Consider the following 19,642-nt stretch of genomic DNA (forward strand, 5'->3'; position numbering starts at 1 on the left):
TAAGCCTAATTCAAACTTCAGCAGTTTTCTGGGCAATTCATCGAGGCCAAATAATTATTCTTATCTTATATCCCCCCCACACACCCACTCAAATAATCACTTCATCTCCTTAAGTATGAAACCAAACCAAACAAACCAAACAAAAACCACCCCCACACGTACACCTCATTTTCTCAGGCCAGCAGTAATTGCAGCCTGGTCTTTCTTCCCTAACTCGGGCAATTCTACGCGCTGCACTGAGTTCTGAGCAGTGTCCTGTTTATGGCCGCGCCCGTGGATGTGTGGCTTTAAGGAACGTGTTAGTGAACTGCGGCCACTTGGGAAGTCTAGGACTCGGAGGGGAGGGAGAGGGTAGTTCACAGTTTGGGGGGGTGGGGAGAAAAAGGTACAAGCCGGGGACCTGGGGGGTCAGTATGTGCTGCTCCCTGCTTCAGGCTGGTGCTGGGAATAACACAGCTTCTGCCCGAACAGCACCAGTGTGTATGGCACCGGGGTGTCTGCCCAGGTGCTGGGGACCAGGATATGCAAACAAGCCTGTGCTCAGAAGACCCAGTGCAGGCTGGGGGACCTGTGCTTCCAAGGCTCCCAAGATCAACCCCCTATCCTGAGTTATAGAAAGGGGGAGGCAGCTGGGGCCCCAAACCTCCCCTTATCTCAGGCCACGCACACAAGTCCCTGTGGTTCATCCGGTTCTCAGCCAAAGGACTCTCAGGAGTCCTGCCATGTTGCAGCACGTCATGGAAATTGCCATTTGGCCAACAGAGGGGTTTGTTCAAACCTGCTGCTTCCTTCAACTGCTACCTGCTCCCGAAGGTTTGCTTTTCAAAATGTTGGGGAGCACCAGGGTCACCTGGGATGTACTCAGGCCCCACCCCACTTGGACCTGCCCAGCGGGGCTCTCCAGTGGAGACCTGGAGACCTGATGATCAGCTAAACCACGGGGGATGCTTTGCTTGCGTGTTCACCTTTCTTTCCTTTCTCTTTTTTGCTTTTCCCTCACCGCTTGACTTGAGCCATGATGTGACTTGTCCGGGAACAAGTTTGCTGTCAGTGGAGCTCAGTGGTCTTCTCTCTCACCATGGACACCATGAATTTCTAGCCTATAAAATGCAACGTTTGGACCAGCTAGTCCCCAAGGTTCTCTGTGGCTCAGCACTGTAGTTCTATTTGCCAGAACCCCACCTTTGAGACGGGCAGACCCATGGTCCTTCCCCTGCTGCCTTTCTGCCTGGTCTTCAGTCACGTCCCACTTCACCCTCTCCCTTGGCACGTTCAGTCCTTTGTTGATTTGTTAGAAATCAAGTCCTACATTCCCTCTGTAGCTGCTCACAGCTTTTAATCTTAATCAAACAATATGAAATCTACCCATTTGTTAATAATGTGGTGCCACAAATGTTCTATTTTAAAGGTAGGTACACTCTCCTCCCAATTCTACACTTGGGAAAATGATTTCTACATCACTGATAGTTGTATCTCAGATGGGAACTCCCAGAAGGGAGAGGCAGACAGACTTTCTAGTTTTCAGACACAAATAATAAGCACCTACTGTATACCATGCCCATTTTAAATTTCATGGTGTGCTGGGAAGTTGGGCAAGTCAGTGGAAGATAACCAAATCTTATGGTAAGGAGTCTGCAGGCACATTAGGAATGAGAGGAGTTACGACAACGATCTATCTGTCTGCCCACTTGTCCAACCAACCAACCATCTACCCTATAATACACACTGAGAGCAAATCTGACGTGGGCTCTGCCCCGTGCATCCTCTACTAATAGGGAAAGATGACATTAACCAAACTGTCACATGAATAAATGTATCATCATAATCTGTGTTAAGAGTCATGAATGAAAATACAGGATGTATTGCATGCTGGGACTCAGACATGAAGGATGTGTGTATCTGGGAAGGCTTCCTGGAAGAGGTAAATCCTAAAGTTAAATAAGTAGGAAGTGTAAGACTAAGGAGAAAGGAAGACCTGTCCTGACCCAGGAGAATGAGGACATTTGAAGCAGTGGCTGCCACTGCCCTGTGCTCAAGGGGATGCTCAGAGCCCACTGCTGCCCACTGTCTTAACACCCTCCCTCTTCAAGGCTAGTAGGAAAGAACATTTATTACCTTTACAAAAGGTGTGGGGAGCCCAGTGCCAGTATCTTTGCATTAATATGATAGCTTCAGTCTGTGAGGATGTGATGGTTGGTCAGACACTAGACTCTTCCTGTTTTAATACTAATCACAAGCTTACACACTCACTCAGTGCTTACTGTTTTCTGCATTAGGCTCTAAGTTCAGTTCACCAGAAAAACCTAGCTCAGGCCCCCACTTCCCATCCACGGCAGCTTGCATCAACCAGAAATGGTACTTTCAGATGCTGCAACACAAGGCTCAATACCCAGACACTTTGGGAAACATCTAGAGGGAACACTTTACCAATTATTCAATCCCAATAAAACACCTCTCCTTTCATTTTGTGTCTGGATAGATATCTACCCCAGAGGACACCTCCTGACTATTCCACCAGCAAACAAAGCATCAAACACTGATATCACACTTACAGAATTACAAGCTCCAGCTTGGCTCTTCTTTCCTTTTTAGAAATGAGGTTCTTTCAACCTGTTTAAGAGGCCCAATCCCCCAAAGTTCTCCAAGACTTCCCCAAACTAGTGATTCCAAAAATGTTGGAACTGCTTCCCTGGTGTCAAAGGAAGCCGGAGACAAGCCTGCTGATGGATGTGCTAAGCAGACTCTTCCCAGCTGAGCTTCGACAACTGCAAATTTGGCAAAGGCAATCAGCACTTTCATTTTTTTGCTTTTTCTTTTTTTGTTAAAAACTATAAAAAGAGAGGCTCCTAATCACTTAAGACATAACACCCATTTCACACCCTGTTATAGCGAAAGTCTTCTTCCTCTCTTCATTTAAAAAAGAGCCACTCTCTCAGAAGAACAGAGCGTGGATCTCTCCCCGCCCCGAAATGTCTTATTAAAAAAAACATGAACGGTAAGTACTTAAGCTTAAGAAAAAATATACATGTTTTTGAGCAGCCAATGAGAACACACGTGCCACTCAATATATTGGAGAGCTCTAGAATTTTCAAACATTAGCCTGAGTCCAAACCACCTGGAAGGCTTATAGGAAAACAGATTGTTGGACACTACCCTCAGGATTTCTGATTCAGCAGGGCCGGGTGGACCTGAGGATTTATTGTTGTTGTTTTTTGACATACCTTTTTTAATTCAAATACCACTCTGATCACTCATGATCCAAGAACATTCAAATAATAAACCAAAAAGAAACAGATGTTAAAGATTGGTTTTCAAACGTTATAGCCAACGATGCCATGTTTGCCTATGATCTTGCTGACATAAAACCACATCTATACCTCAGTGGCCACCAAACCATTCAGCAGCGCTTCCTCCCCTGGGGCTGCTGGACATTACCAGTTTGAGCACTACTGACTATGAGGATCTCGGCAGGGTTTGGGGGAACTGGCTCAACCTTGGCTTAGTGCCGGAATGTACCCAGTCCAGCTGAATGCCACCCTCCCGTAAGGCAAGGATTTGTATTTTTAACAAGTTTCTAGGTGACACTGATGCTGAAGGTCTGGGGACCACACTTTGAGAACCTCTGCTCTATGCTGAACATAAAGATAGCTTGCACTGAATTATGCACTGAATACAAGGTACTTCATCGAATCCTGGGGGCCCAAAGAGGCACACCTGACTTCAAAAGCTTGCAAACCTGGCCCTGGCGGGGTAGCTCAGCTGGTTAGAGCATCGTCCCGATATGTCAGTTTCAGGTAAAATCCTTGGCGAGGGTTCATACAGGAATCAAACAATGAATGCAGAAATAAAGTGGAACAACAAATTGATGTCTCTCTCTCCTATCTCTTTTTTCCTTCCTATCTCTCTCTAAAATCAATAATAAAAAAAAAAAGTTTGCAAACCTTAAATATTTTCCTCCTTTCCCCAAAGAGACAAACAGCAACAAATAAATAGAAAATGGCAGATGCTAAATGCCAGGGAGCAGTGATGAGCAGATTTGGGAGAGAGATGACTGCAGCGTGGGGGCGTCACAGGTAACTTCCAGCTCCACCTGGTCTTTGAGAGGAAAGGTGGCGCTCAGATAACCAGGGAGGAGGGCGTGTGTGCATCACCTCGAAGCGGAACCACCTCCATTCCTTTCCGCCTCGGCTCCCCTTTCCTTGGGGATCCTGGCGCCCAGCACCAGAGTGACAGCTCACAGCCTCCGCAAGCTTACGCGCTCAGCTACAGCACTCCAGTGGGGACCCAAGGGCACACAACCTGCCACTGAGTTGGGCACCTCCTCAGGCCAGATCTGGAAGTGCTGCCATGCCCCACAAGCTGACACCGTAGTTGACGGAAGAGGTAGGGGCAGATGAAGGGGGCCCAGGCTGGGCTAGTGTTGGGGGGCAAGAGGAGGGAAGCGGCTGAGTCAGAGGCTGGGGACGCGGGCTTATACCTGAAGTACATATGGACCAGGCGAGCATCTGGTCCTCCAGGGGCGGAGCAGAAGTGGTCAAGGAACGACTGGCGAACATAGGAGGATCCCTCCTCACCACCCCCTATTATTTCCAGGCATTGTACTGCCCTAGGGATAGAGAGGTGCTCAGGCATCATAGCCTTGCCCTGGAGATGTTTCTATCTAGTGAGGAAGATGGAACAGTAAAAAGGTAATTTGTGGAAAGAAGACGGTAAGTGCTTAGATAGAAATCAGCACAGAGCACAGACCAAGGACCCTCGGGGGCTGGGGGGGTGCCCTGATGGGGAGGAGGGACAGTGGGCTGGGCTGACAATGATTCTGCCGGGCAGAGGAGGTCTTCCAGTAGAAAGAAGAGCAGGTGCAAAGGCACAAAGTAGTAGCCTGGGGAATGTGGAGCTCACAGCGCCAGGAGGGGGTTGTGTGTGCGTGTGCATGCGTGTGCATGCGTGTGCATGTGGCTACTGCAGACATGTACAGGAGAAGGCAGCACAGGCAGGCTGGAACTGATGGCTGTCCACATTAGGGAGCTGGGATTTTAACCTCGGTGTCACTGAGAGCCGCTGGATGATTTTAGACCGTTAATGACATAGCTAGCTTCTCACTGAAAAACTGTGTTTTCAGAGCAGATGACAAAGAAGAGCACACAGACTTGAGGAAGAGTGGCCAGCCGGGAGGCCCCGGGCCACAGCTGGTATGGGGCACAGGGCTAGATGTAAGATATTGCTGATGCCGAACGGGCAGTCTTCAATATTGGGCATGATGGTGGGCGGAGGGGAGAGACCCTGTCACTAAAGCCCGGCCCCAGTGAGATGGATGACGACCAGGCAGATGACTGGAATGTCACCGTCCCAGTCTCGTTTTCATTTTTCCTGCCTCTATTCCTCAAACTTGATATTCACCATATGGTTTGATCCTGAGCAAGGCTGGAGCTTTCTGAAAGGAAAATCTCATTGCTGTTTATTGCAGCCATGAAAAATAAATCATGAGGACGCTCCTGGCAGGTCCTCAGTGTGTGTATTACATTTGCTCAGCCTAAGTGCTTGGAGCACGCCACCGCTTACAGGTGCAAAACCAGTCAATGTCTGAGTGGAATTTGGCAGCAGGTTTAATCATTCTCATCTGTGAAATGAAAAGGCTTGGTTACCTAAACAGGAGCAGGCTGCTTTCATTTATGGTGGTTCATTAGTGTTTAAAAAGTACAAATAAAGAGTCTTGGATTATAAACATAGAGCTAATATATATATATATACACACTGATATATATATATATTTTTTCCCCCTCTGTAATTCAGCACTTTTTTTTTTCCCAAAGTTAGAAGCAGGGAGGCAGTCAGACAAACTCCTGCATGCGCCGACTGGGATCCACCCAGCATGCCCACCAGGGGGCAATGCTCTGCCCGTTTGGGGCGTTGCTCCTTTGCGGCCGGAGTCATTCTAGCGCCTGAGGCGGAGGTCATGGAGCGGTCCTCAATGCCCAGGCCAAATTTGTCCAATGGAGCCTTGGCTGCGGGAGGGGAAGAGAGAAAGAGAGAGAGGAAGGAGGGGGAGAAGGATGGAGAAGCAGATGGGCGCCTCTCCTATGTGCCCTGGCCGGGAATTGAACCTGGGACTTCCACATGCTGGGCCGATGCTCTACCGCTGAGCCAACCAGCCAAGGCCTAATTTAGCACCTTTATAAGGCATAAAGGGCAGACTGTGAAGTCCAGAAGATATCTTGTGCTAGCTGTCCAACTCCTGGTCCTATAGGGCTATATCTCAGGCCTGGCTCTCCTGGTTAAAACTAGACCTTAAGAGAATGGCCAACAAAGGCTGGATGTTCAGGCTAGGGTGGTGAGCCAGGGTAGAAGCCCGGGTGTCCCTTCTGCTGTGAGCGCTCTGTGACGGGGACGGAGCAGAAGGAGAAGTGTGTGGGGGGTGGTCTCCAAGGCACGGAGTGGAGGGACTATCAATGCAGGATCAGTCCTGGTTTCTCCATCTGTGAGAACAGGTTTGAGATCTGTGGATGACGGCCCTGGGGTGACAAGGCAGAGGACCCAGAGGCACAGCGCAGGACCCCGAGCACTTGGGTAGAATCAGTGCTGAGAGTCACCGATTCCTTTAAAGGCCACCTACAGTTCCCCAAATAAAGAGTGCTGACCGGAGTGCATCAAAATTTCTTTGGAAAAACTACAATACTAAGCATATAAAACAGTCCTTGATTAAGTGGTACTCTTTTATTTTTAAAATATAATGTCATTGGTGATGATGGAGAGTGGGCCCTGATGGAGGTTTAAACTGGTATAACCTCTGTGGAGACCACCTTTCACCAAGAAATTCTAAGGGGCTCCAAGTGGCAGGAAGGGCCATGCGGGTGGGATGGGGGATAGGGCTAACACAACATTACACTAAAAAAATGACACATCTCTCAAATATGGGGTACAAGCGGAGACCACACTGTGACCACAGTTAACCAGAGGCCCTCCCAGCAGTGCCAGGCAGCGTGTGAGGGCAGACCATGAGGGCGTGAAGCATCATGGGGTACGGGAGAGCGGCGAGCCATGGAGAGTCCTGGTTTGATTAAAAATTTAAGACCTATCCATACAACTTTGCATGGAGAGAGTTCTGTGTTACTTTAACATCCCACTTCCAACCAGAAATCTCTCAGTCTAAGTTTAAATGTACAAAAATAGTTTTCAAACACTCTATCCAGAGTAGCAATAAAATCCTTGCATAGATTATCAGGCATCCTAGAAAGTGATATACTACTCACTGAACTTAACACTCAGTTGCTTTCTTATCCTGCTTCCAGTTTCAACATTTTTTTTCTTAAATGAAAAGCATTACTCTCATAGATCTTTCTGGAAGATTCTGACAAGAAAGGAAAGAAAGAAAGAAAAGAAAGAAAGAAAAGAAAGAAAAGAAAGAAAAGAAAGGAAAGAAAGAAAGAAAGAAAGAAAGAAAGAAAGAAAGAAAGAAAGAAAGAAAGAAAGAAAGAAAGAAATAGAAAGGCGGCACTGTGGTGCTTTCCCATTCTGGTCTCTATCACGCTATCCCGAGCTTTGACCCCTGACCCTAGCACCACGTCTTCAGGACGACCCCGTTCCAGGCACACTCACCGCTCCCCGGAGGGAGGACGAGCCCGTTCCCTCGTCCTCTTCCCCGTCTGGCTCCTGGTCTTCGTTGTCAGTCCAAGAGGACACGTCCTCTACCGAGCTGGTCAGATCGGGCAAGCTCTTAGACGTTAACCTCAAGAGGTCCTCTGCCGAGGTTTCCTACGGGAACAAAAAGACCCCCAAATTACCCCACAGCACCAGCAGTGTTGGGTCAAGGTCAAAGAAAACCTAGCAGAGTCAGCTGTGAGTGGCCACGTGCTCCCAACCCAAAGACTACATGAAATGCGTGCTCTGCATTTCCTGGTTTGCAGGGTTACCTCAAATGTCAGGGGTGTGGACCCCGTTTAAACCAAAGCCAATTTTTTCCCCCTGAAGAATCTGTGTTTCTTAGATGAACATTCTGTGGGCATTCCAAGCTCCCTGAATTTAGGATCCTTGATTTAAGGATCCCCATCTTGCTTTAAGGTACAATTTAAACCCCCTCCCTGAGAGGCCAACATCTCAGAGATCTGGCCTCTGCCCAGCTCTCCAAACTCACCTCCCTCCATTTTCTCCTCCAACCCACACCTTCCATTCCAGCCACACTGACTTCCAAGCGCCCCAGGCTGTCCCTTGCCTTGTTACCACCTTTTCCACCAGCAGCCCCCTCTGCCTGGACCCACCACCCCTCCTCTCATGACTGAGGCCTATTTGGGTGAAGTGTAAACATGTCACCCACCGGCCTTCCTGGGTCACATTGGGAGGCATTCCATTCACCCTCCCGTCCTCTCTAACGTCCATCACTGCTACTGCGACCGCCTTGCAGTGCGTGTCTAACTACATCTGTCTGTCTCCCTCGCTTGTCTGAACACCACTTCTCCTGCCGCTGAGTCCCCAGTCCTAGCGCAGAGCCCCAACATCCACCATGTCCTCCTCTTCCCCGCTGCTCAAATCACAGGCATTGTTCACGAGAAAGAGATTAGATTGCTTATCAAATCACAACAGCAAAGTGGAGGGAGATGGGGGATGTGTTTTCAATAAAAGAACAACTTTTCAAGGTCAACAGAAATACAAGAACCCAGACACCACCAAGATTAGACTCTCATGGGGACTTCCTCTCCCACTGCTACCTTAATTCTGCATTCTCAGGTCTATACACCCTGCAAGCAAACAATATATCTGTGTAGACACATGAGACACCCCCCTCCAGATGAAAGTGACTGTCACATTTCTAAAACAATGCCTTAAAGTTTTGTGACAAGGTGACTATTATTTATAATAATGATTTAGCCCTGGCCGGTTGGCTCAGTGGTAGAGCGTCGGCCTAGCGAGCGGAGGACCCCGGGTTTGATTCCCGGCCAGGGCACACAGGAGAAGCGCCCATTTGCTTCTCCACCCCTCCGCCGCACCTTCCTCTCTGTCTCTCTCTTCCCCTCCCGCAGCCAGGGCTCCATTGGAGCAAAGATGGCCCGGGCACTGGGGATGGCTCTGTGGTCTCTGCCTCAGGCGCTCGAGTGGCTCTGGTCGCAACATGGCGATGCCCAGGATGGGCAGAGCATCGCCCCCTGGTGGGCAGAGCGTCGCCCCATGGTGGGCATGCCGGGTGGATCCCAGTCCCGCGCATGCGGGAGTCTGTCTGTCTCTCCCTGTTTCCAGCTTCAGAAAAATGCAAAAAAAATAACAATAAAATAAAATAAAAATAAAAATAAATAAAAATAATGATTTGCATTTTTATTGTTCCTTGTATTCAGCAAATCAAAGCTCTTTTCCCTCTGCCTGTGGATGACTTGCTCCTGGAGAGGAACAGACACCATGAGACGCCTAAAAAGATGGACTTCCGCTTCCCCTACATGGATGACCACCTCGGACGGTACAGGGTGGGTTTAGGCAGCAGTGGCAGCAACGGGTTGCTTCATTGTAAACACAGCACATGGAAGTGAAAGGTGTCACTCCCCTGCGGCAGCTTCAGGGCCAGAGCTCAGTACTAAAGACCAAGAGCCCATGGATCGAGCGTCAAAGTGGACACCTATTCCTTGGCTCCAGACTGTGGCTCAGCCCTCCAAAGACCCCAGCAAGCAGCCCTAAAAGCCAAAGCAGGATCGTGCCAGGAACATGTGACCTTTTCTAATACCATTAGCTCCAGCGTCCTTTGTTTTGTATTTGGCTGAGGGGCAGCCTGGCTTAGGGCATGAACTTCCAAGTCTGAGGGACCCAGAATGAAACCTGCTTCTGCCAACCACTACTTGTATGACTTCTGAGGAGATTAATTCATCACTTAGGTTTTAATTTCATCCTCTGAATAAAAAGAACTAACACCTGTCTTATGGGAACTATTTTAAGAATTAAATGAGATCATAGGTATGAAGCACTTGGCACCCAGTGGGTACCTGATTATCTATTAGTGCCCTTTTTTCCTTTAAGTTAGTGAGTAAAATCATAGGTCAGGCAGCAACACCTGTTTTCAAAATCCCATGCATGCTCCTTAATGATTAGTTTTACCCATGAGTGGCTTGTTATTTTTTTACTTTATGTTTTCTGTGTGTCCACGTGTTTGTGGATACTGGTATGACATAGATTTCCTCTTTCCCATTTTCTAAACTAGCAGGAGAAAGAGGTCGTCATGAAACTAAAGGTCTGGTGGTCTGGGTACAACGCCTGTGTGGAGGAGTCTGTGTTCTGAAGCCACAGACCGGGGGGGGCGTGGGCTGTGCACACGTATGACTGGTGTGTAAGATCCAATGATGCTTTTCAAACTCCCCGCCCATCTGGTCAAATAAGGAATTTTGTTTCCCTCTTTGTAGAATTCATCAGGCTGATAAGAACATTCCATGAGCTTCCCTTCCCCATGCCTCGTGAGGAGATGCCAGGGTGCCTCATAGTATCTCTGCCAGAGGAGGAGGGGGCCTCAATGCCAACTCTTCCCACCAAGTCTTTCCTGAGGCCCCGCATTCTTGTTGGAAGTGTGAAAGTCTAGGTCAAGGGTCTGGGGCAAACAGTGTGTGAATGGAAGAAAGCAGACTTTTCAGGTAGCCCAAAATATTAAAATATTCCCCTAGTCTACATATTAAATACTCCAAGCACGGGCGATAGACCTTGGAACCTAAGAGGTAGATATAGGGTGGGGCAAAAGTAGATTTACAGTTGCATGTGCAACAACAGTTTATTCTTGTATTATTTATTTATTTATTTATTTATTTATTTATTTATTTATGAGGGAGGCAGACAGGGACAGGCAAGGAAGGGAGAGATATAAGAAGCATCAACTCCTAGTTGCGGCACCTTAATTGTCCATTGATTGCTTTCTCATATGTGCCTGGACCAGGGGCTCCAGCCAAGCCAGGGACTTCTTGCTCAAGCCAGTGATCTTTGGCTCCAAGCTGGTGACCTTGCACTCAAGCTAGTAAACCTGTGCTCTAGCTAGATGAGCTCGCACTCTAGCGGCGACCTTGGGGTTTTGAACTTGGGTCCTCAGCATCCTGGGCCGATGCTCTATCCATTGCACCATGGCCTGGTCAGGCTGCATTATTATTTATTAATTATCGTATTATTTTCCATACGAACAACTGTAAACCAACTTTTGCCCCACCCTGTACATAAAAACCTGCAGATGCTAGGTTCCAAAATAATAACAGGGATATTGGGGGAGGGGGAAGTAGCCATACTGGCAAGAGCATAATGCTCACACCAATCCTTCCTGCAACGGGGACCAATGGGGAGCAACTGGCACAAAGTCTTGTGGCAACAGCTGACAAGCTCCTCAGTCACGTGGGCTCTTTCCCAGTCTCACCCACAGCACGCCGAGACACTGGGGCAGAAGCCAGAGAGCCCAGTGCCCCACCCACACACTGCCGTGGGTCCTGCAGGCTTTACTCCAGAGCGCTTAGGCTGCTGAGACCCAGGGAGGAAGCACTACCTTCACACACTCAGGGGACCCCAGCCCGAAGCCTCATGCAGGAGAAGCGGCCACAGATGGAGGGACAGACAGTGGCTGTGCATCGAGGCCACCACAGAGGGGCACCACTCTGCCTCACTGTCCTGTGTGTAAAACTGGGGAGGGAGACGGGAGGGGAGGCTGCGAGCAGGACTCACAGCTCTCCCCTAGCACCAACGCTCCGTGAGGCCGTGGGTCAGAGCCCCCCATCCCCCTGGTCCTGGATGACGCACGTCTCCACGCCTCTCCTGTCCCGCTGCCCAGTGGACCTCCCCGTGTCCTCCTCGGTGTCTCCCCAGGCGAGCTGCTGGCTCTCTGCCTTGTTCTTCCTCCCACCCTGCCGTTTTTACCTCTTCCTTAGTCTTGTTGTTTTCCCATCTCCCAAATATACCTTATAGATACTTTGAAAAGAAAGCAGAATAACTAACTGCACTTCAGCTAAGGGCCCCCTGTGGGCTGGCACTGCAGAACCACAGCTGTTTAAATGGCCCAATGTAACCGTGCACAGGAAAGCTCCGAGTTCACCACCACCACATTAAACAACAACAAACTACTACCTACCTTGCTGGCCACGACCAGCTGAACCATTCCAGTGGCTGAGCGAAGAATGGCCACGGCTTCCTCGTGGGACAGCCCGACCAGTAAGTGACCATTGATTACCAGCAGCTCATCTCCTAAGGACAGTCTGCCATCCCTGAGGAAATGGAGACGGGAAAAAATTCCCTTGTCAAGACAGTCTAGGCTTGAGAAGGACTTGTTACTGGAAGTTGGGAGGGTGGTGACAGGGAACAGTTAAAACCAGGCTAAAGAGGAAGTCGGCGTGGTCAGAACTAGCAGGGGTGGGAGCGCTGTCCTCCCTGGACTGGCTCAGTCCAGGTCCCACCCAGAGGAATGACGTGCTCCCTCGTTTCAGGGGGTCACCTCACAATAAGCTCGTTCATGCACTAGCACCATGCTCCCTGGCATTGATGTCAATGAAATGTCCCATCCAGGCAAAACAATGATGGAGGAAACAGGGCTCAGGGTTTTAGGACGGTCAAGTTATTCTTTCCTCAGTCCTACCTGCTGTCCCTCCTTCATGACTCAGTCATCAGCTGATTCACTGAGCTGAGCCCAAAATAGGCATCCTAAGCTCTCCAGCCCGTGACCTCTTTCCTCCAGGTGACAAACCCCTGGCCAGGTGCCCCTGTGGCACCGATGACAGCACACTGCCTGTGTCTGTCCATCTCCGCCCTGCCACACCCCACACAGAGTTATGGGACCTTGGGGACCAAGTCTCGCAGCTCTCCTTTCCATCCTTGCGCCCTACAGCCAAGCTGGAGCAGAAGGATGAACTCAGAAACGATCAGGGAAGCTGTCTAATTGATTGCTGTTGCAGGTATCAGACCTGGTCTACAAACACAGGCAGACAAACACTTTCTGTTTCTTTATTTCCTTTCAGTTAAGTTACAGCTGACTTGGAGCTTCCTTCCCTGGGCTGGCAGGAGACCCAGTCTGCATGGGATCGGGCTTCCCAGGGTGGGTCAAGAGTCTAGGGAGGCACACTTTTCCAGAAGGGAGGGCCCCTTCACTCACAGTGCATCAACCCTCTGTGGGTTCAAAATGAGCCCCCAAGGGTCTGGTCTCCCACGGTCCCAAAGGAGGCTTTTCATCTCCACTGCTAAATAAGGGATAGGAAATCTGTGAGGCTGAGAAACCCTAAGTCTAGGGTTCCAGCACCTGCCCTGTAGGCTTCGCATTAGCACCCAGGGTGCGGCCCCAGGACACGTGCTTGTCTCCAATAGTCCCAGACCTACGCCACTCTGCTTCTCTTCGATTTACAGACCTTTTCCCTTTGTTTCCTTTCAGCAGATCAACCAACTTCTCTCCACTCTTCTCTGCCAGTTTTCTCTCCCTCTCTCCCCTCTAGGGTAGGCATCATACTCTTATTCTATGAATTCAGGCTTTGGCAGAAGAGAAGGGGTCCCAGAGACTTCTGACTGCCTGTTTCTGTCCTTCAAAACCCCCTAAGGTAGAGAAACGCTAAGGATCCCACTAGTTGCTTGGAATGGCAAGAGAGGGGGAACAGAAGACGTACCACACAAACCCCAGAGGACAAACACCTGGAACCTCAAGGAGGAGTGTGGTGGGCCACTCTGGAGGGTAGGGATTCAGGATAAACCAGAATGCTGTGGTTCTGGCCAGTGCCCCGGTTTACTTATCCACAGCACCGCTGAGATCAACCCTGTCCTCACTCTGCTGTTGCCCTCTTTAACTCCATCTTGCTCTATTCCTGTTCTTGACTAGAATACCCCACACACGTGAACTATACACCCCAGAAGCAGACAGAGACATACCAACAACTAAGGGAGGAAAGAAATATGAGACCCACTATACACAGATCACAGAGAAAACAGACAAGAGCAGCTCTATATAAGCTTATCTTTGGGCACAGGAATTTCCTAATTGCCAACCTTCCAAAGACAGACTAGAACAGGAGTCGGGAACCTTTTTGGCTGAGAGAGCCATGAACGCCTGTGTACCAATATGCATTATCCTTACGGAATTAAAATGTAATTCCGTGAGAGCCATACAATGACCTGTGTACCTTACGCATTATCCAATAAAAATTTGGTGTTGTCCCGGAGGACAGCTGTGACTGCCTCCAGGCACCCGCAACCATGAACATGAGCGGTAGGAAATGAACGGATTGTAATACATGAGAATGTTTTATATTTTTAATGTTATTATTATTTTTTATTAAAGATTTGTCTGCGAGCCAGATGCAGCCATCAAAAGAGCACGACCCCTGGACTAGAACCTAAGGCTTAGAATTAGTGGGAAGACAGCTATGTGAGGGGAGTTCCTTAGAGCATACATCATCCGGGAAGTTTAATGATGCTCCTTGGGATAAAACTATCTAAGGTCTTCATTCTTCAATAATTACTACCACCAGATAACTGACAAGTATAGTGAATCTTGCCTCTACTTATCAGCATCCTACTTTCTAATTAGAGGACTGATGAGCATGATTCTGTGTGTTCTGGTTCTCTCTCCTTGCTTTCCATTCTTCAGACTGAATGACCTTGGCTCCTCCCCTCGAGGCACACCTTTGAGTGCCCTCTTGATCTTGGGCCGGCCCATGGCCCATCCGTACTGCTCTGGTTTGCCATGCCTCCCTCAGCAGCAGGGTACCTGGCTTGAGCACTGTAACTTCCAGATTACACTCCCCAGTGAAGCCCTACCTTTATATGCCTCTTGTAAACATGTGGGCATGCGACATGTGTACACACCTCATTGTGCCTTGCAAATAGAGACACCCCACATACAGCAGGTCCTCAAATAACATTTTTTTCAGCATTATAATGTTTATGAGATGCTGTAGAAACTTAACTCATTTATATCAATTAGCCTATGGTAAGGATGGTTTCGTTATATGATGTTTTGCTTGAAGTCGCAGCACCTATCAATGTTAAGTGAGGACTTACCAAATGTGGAAGCAATCAGCTAGCGTGGCAGGAGCGTGTCTCATATTGGGAGACAGCTACATCCCTATAACTCCAAATGAACTTCTCCTTTGGACTGTCTCTCTTCCTATTTCAGGTAAGTGTCCAGATTAGAAAGAAGTTTTGAGGTGTGAATTGTCTTCAGGTCACAAGGAGGAAGAGTCATATTTACTTTCCCCCCCTCCACATCTGCAGGACAGACACATGTATATAAGTGTGTGGAGAATCCTGACACCACACATGAAGTGTGGCCATATTTAAGACCAATCACCTCCCAAGTCATTAGCCACAGTCTTCTAAGAATTCAGATATCAGGAATGTGGTATTCTGTTACGTGGCACAGTCTAAATAAGTAACCATATATTACGAGTATTCCAAAAATTAGGATAAGAAACAATGGCTTGAAACTCAAGGGAGAGAGAACTTCTGTTTCTCTTTCATGGGGTGGTGGAGCCTGCAGTTATTTCAAGCAATTAGCTACTTCCTGTGCTCAGAGGTAGTTTAATTAGAACGGCTCAAGCCTGATGCTCCTGCATTCTCCTTGCAAACTGTAATTACCAGTGCTTTGACCAAGCGGAAGAGTCCGGGTGCCCAGGGGCAGGGGAGGGAGGGGATACGGGGAAGAGAAAGGGAGAGAGGTAACTAGTCACCTGTGAGCGGCACCTCCTTCCTTCACTTGAGTGACAACGATAGCGTGAGGTGAGCGCTTTGATCCTCGGCCTCCACTAACCTGAATTCCCAGCCCATCCGATTCTTTCAGCAGCTCCAGCTTCCATATCCGGCCAACTTCCTCCTTGGAAGAAAAAGTGAGCACACTATGAAGTATACGGAGAGGCGCACGGCGCTGACACCGGAGAGTGGAGCTGTGGGGTCAGGTCTAGGACGCATCACTTGTCAACAGATAGTGCAGGTGACCACAAGGAAAACATTCTGTGGGTGGACCAAAGTCTGGGTGGCAGAGCTGTCCACTAGAATGTTCTCTGATGGTGGGATGTCCAGTATTTGCTCCATCCCATATGGAGTCACAGCCGCAGGTGGCCATTCAGTGCTGGAACTGAGAGTGGCAACGGGCACACTGAATGTTTCACTTCACTTAATTAACTAGCTACCTATGACTAGTGGCTATGATATTGGGCAGCATAGCAAGAGTGACTGCTGAATTCCCTGAGCAGGGTCCTGTTAAGTGAGGCTTCTTCTGCTTGAAACCCAGTGCCACTGTGCACAGCTGCTAGTTAATAAGGGACGATGCAAGGGAGACAAGGCTAGGACTTGGAGCCAGGAGATGTCACCTAGTCTGAGCTCAGCTCTGCCACTTAGTACTTCTCAAAGTCACCTAATGCCTAAAACCCTCAGCTTCTCTGCCTCCAAAGTGGGGATAATTATTAATACTTCAGGCTTCCTGTTAAGTTTAAACGAGATATTTATGGAAATAGGTGGCAATGTTCCCAACACCTAGTCCCCATTTTAGGTACACAGTAAATGTTTATATGTAACTATGTTACTTATAATATGTATAATATGCATATACGTTAAAAACAGCATATTGAGTTGAATCTTAAACATTCATAAAACATATGAGATCTTTGGTAGGAGAAACCAAAACAGTAAATTAGTTGATGAATTTGTTATTGACTTCTTCAGACATTGGTCTCCAATACTCTTAATACATAAAAAAATGCTTTGACTCACAAAAAATTCATCCATTAAAAAAACAACAACTAATAAGTGTGTCTAAGTCCTCTGGACTGCTGGTAGCTTTTCTGGCTAGTTCATTCTCCACTGACCCCCATTCACCCCATGGACACAAACACATGCCCATTGCAAAATGTTAGCATTCTCTCAGCTACGCAGCTATTTAAAGAAAGCAAAACCTCCCTAAGTGGTTTATTCTGGTTCTTATTTAGGCTCATCCCTACATTTCATTTTAGCTCTACATACGAGGGGACAGGTCACAGTGCATTCTTCACCACTTAAAACAAAAGCCATCTGCTTTCTTCATCTATCGTGAAGGTCTGATATAGACAAAGCCATCATCCCCCTAGAAATAGGCAACCTGCCCATTCAAGCTGCTTGCAAAAGAAAGAATGTGGAGCATTTAGAAAATGTGAAATATACACTGTCAGAAACTGAAATGAAACTTTATGCAATAGTAAAAAACCAGATGTTGAATGGTCACTGATGTGCAGCACCAGGAATGTCTGGGGAAATGATTACCAGACAGAGACCTGTTGGATCCTAACTTTCTCTAGTACACCCCTGCTCGGTGGGGCTCCATTACCCCAGCAACATGCAGGGGATGCCAACAGTCTCCTTCATCCACTCACCACAGACACACGAAGCCTGTCTGGCCAAATGTAACTTCAGAAGTCACTGGCTTACCACAGTAGTTCATGAACTTGTCAGCAATCTCTATATCATCCAATCGTCTCACTTTAGATTCCATGGTTTTTGGGTTGTTGCCTCTGACCTCTGGAACACCTTTCTCTCTTCCCCATTCAGAAACAGCCTCCCTGGCCTTCAGCATGTCACTTGGCTCCACTAATTCAAGATGCCATCCTTGAGAATCGGTGGTACCACCAAGATGGCAACTTTCAACACTTCCAGACCACGAGAGCCTGTGGCCTCGCGGGTAGCCCCAGAGGGAACAGGTTCAGGGATGTGCTGGTCCCCTGTTGTCCTGGCTTCTGGCACCCCACACTAGCACGCGGGTCAGCCGGTGGCTGCCTCCCTGGGCCTCATGACGCAGCTGAGAAGCTAGAGCAGGCGGCCTGACTTGCTTTTTCCTTGGAAGATATGCCAGTGACTCCTGGAGTCTTGAAGGTGTGGGGCAGTGCTCCCCCTCTTCCGGTAGGAGGAGCTGTGGACCTCTTTCCCCAGAGCAGCAGGGACCATTCTTAGGGTCCAGAAATAAGAAAATCTATTTGGTTTTACCCCAGATTAGCAAAAGGCTATCCATCCCCATTACTCATTACACCACCCCGTCCCGCATCCTACCCTTCCTTTGTTAAACAGGACACGTTAAGTATGGTTCATAAATGGTGTGACAATACCATCCTTTCTAATTTTTTTTTTACAGGGATAGAGAGAGAGTCAGAGATAGGGATAGATAGGGACAGACAGGAACGGAGAGATGAGAAGCATCAATCATTAGTTTTTCGTTGCGACACCTTAGTTGTTCATTGATTGCTTTCTCATATGTGCCTTGACCATGGGCCTTCAGCAGACTGAGTAACCCCTTGCTCGAGCCAGCAACCTTGGGTCCAAGCTGGTGAGCTTTCTCAAACCAGATGAGCCTGCGCTCAAACTGGCGACCTCGGGGTCTCGAACCAGGGTCCTCCACATCCCAGTCTGACACTTTATCCACTGCACCACCGCCTGGTCAGGCCCATCCTTTCTAATTTTTAAATGTTTTTGGAAATGGGACTTGTGACAAGAAACCTGCAAAACTATAATCATTGGGAATGCATACTCTGACAGAAAGACTTAAAGACAATTTCATCAAGAGCACCCAGAGCCCCACTCCACAGCCCCCCCTCCTGTCCAGAACACACAGGAGCTAAAAGCAAAGCAAAACAAAACAAAACAAACATCTAATAAAAATGTCTTCAGAGGGCAGAAATGCCCGATCTATATAGTACAGCTCCGGACCATACTAGTCAAGAAACAGATCTTTTTTCCCCACTTTTGTCCAACAACATGTTTTTCCCCATACTTGGCAGTAGGAACTGTAAGGAGTGAGTCCACAGAAATCAATGCAAGTTTCCTTGCCTCGGAATATCTTGGTCACCTAATCAGAAGTTCAGAGGGACACAAAAGAAGGCACAAGCAGGAAGAGGCAGATGTTATCAGTCTCAATTGTACAGTTGTCAGTATGGTATTAAATTTATCTGCCTGTAGCTGAAAGCAGTGCTCAGTTAAAAATAAAATCAGTGTTTGAAGTTTATTTGGCTAAAGCTGGTACTGGCTGAAACCCAACTGGCCACCTTAAATATAATAATAGTAAGTATATTTCCAACTGTCTCCTTACAATTCCACTTGGGTATCTAATATACACTTTGGTATTGTCAAAGCAGGACTCTCCCCCTCCCACTCCTGGCTTCCCCATCTCAGTGGGAAAAATACTATCATCTACTCAAGATAAAGAAGAAACACAACCCCAAAGCCATGAGTTATCTTTGATTCCTCCTCCTATTCCCTAACCCAAACCATGAGCAAGATCTGTAAACTCTACCTGCAAAATAGATCCACCTCCACCACCTTCGGCTCCTCATCCCTGTCACACCTTTGTCAAAGCTACAAGCATCTTTAACTTGGGCTATCGCAATAGCCTCCACTCTGACTTTCCTTTTAATTCTTCACTTCCAATAATCCATTCCTCTCCATTACACATCTAGGGTGAACTTGAACAAAAACATACACTCAGCTTAAACCTTTCAGCAGCCCCCACTAGACTCAGAATGAGGCTAGCTCCTGGCAATGGCATACAGTCCAGTGGTCCCCAACCTTTTTTGGGCCATGGACTGGTTTAATGTCAGAAAATATTTTCACGGACCGGCCTTTAGGGTGGGATGGATAAATGTATCACGTGACCGAGACAAGCAACAAGAGTGAGTCTTAGACGGATGTAACAGAGGGAATCTGGTCATTTTTTTAAAAA

At 48.0% G+C, this 19,642-nt stretch overlaps 1 protein-coding gene across 8 annotated transcripts in view; it reads right to left on the bottom strand.

Moving 5' to 3' along the window:
• Positions 1–19,642, bottom strand: part of PDZD2 (PDZ domain containing 2) — a 342,143-nt gene that overhangs the window by 61,006 nt on the left and 261,495 nt on the right. For 5 of the 8 annotated variants that reach the window (XM_066373853.1, XM_066373842.1, XM_066373898.1 and 2 more), the window contains 3 exons: positions 15,636–15,778; positions 12,062–12,194; positions 7,594–7,749 (listed from right to left, as the gene is read on the bottom strand). In XM_066373853.1, coding sequence (XP_066229950.1) covers positions 7,594–7,749; positions 12,062–12,194; positions 15,636–15,778 — 432 coding nt within the window. The remainder of the gene's footprint in view (positions 1–7,593; positions 7,750–12,061; positions 12,195–15,635; positions 15,779–19,642) is intronic. The other 3 variants (XM_066373905.1, XM_066373861.1, XM_066373870.1) reach the window with 3 other exon arrangements.

This window comes from Saccopteryx leptura, chromosome 1 (assembly GCF_036850995.1).
Source record: "Saccopteryx leptura isolate mSacLep1 chromosome 1, mSacLep1_pri_phased_curated, whole genome shotgun sequence".
In the NCBI taxonomy this organism is placed as follows: Eukaryota; Metazoa; Chordata; class Mammalia; order Chiroptera; family Emballonuridae; genus Saccopteryx; species Saccopteryx leptura.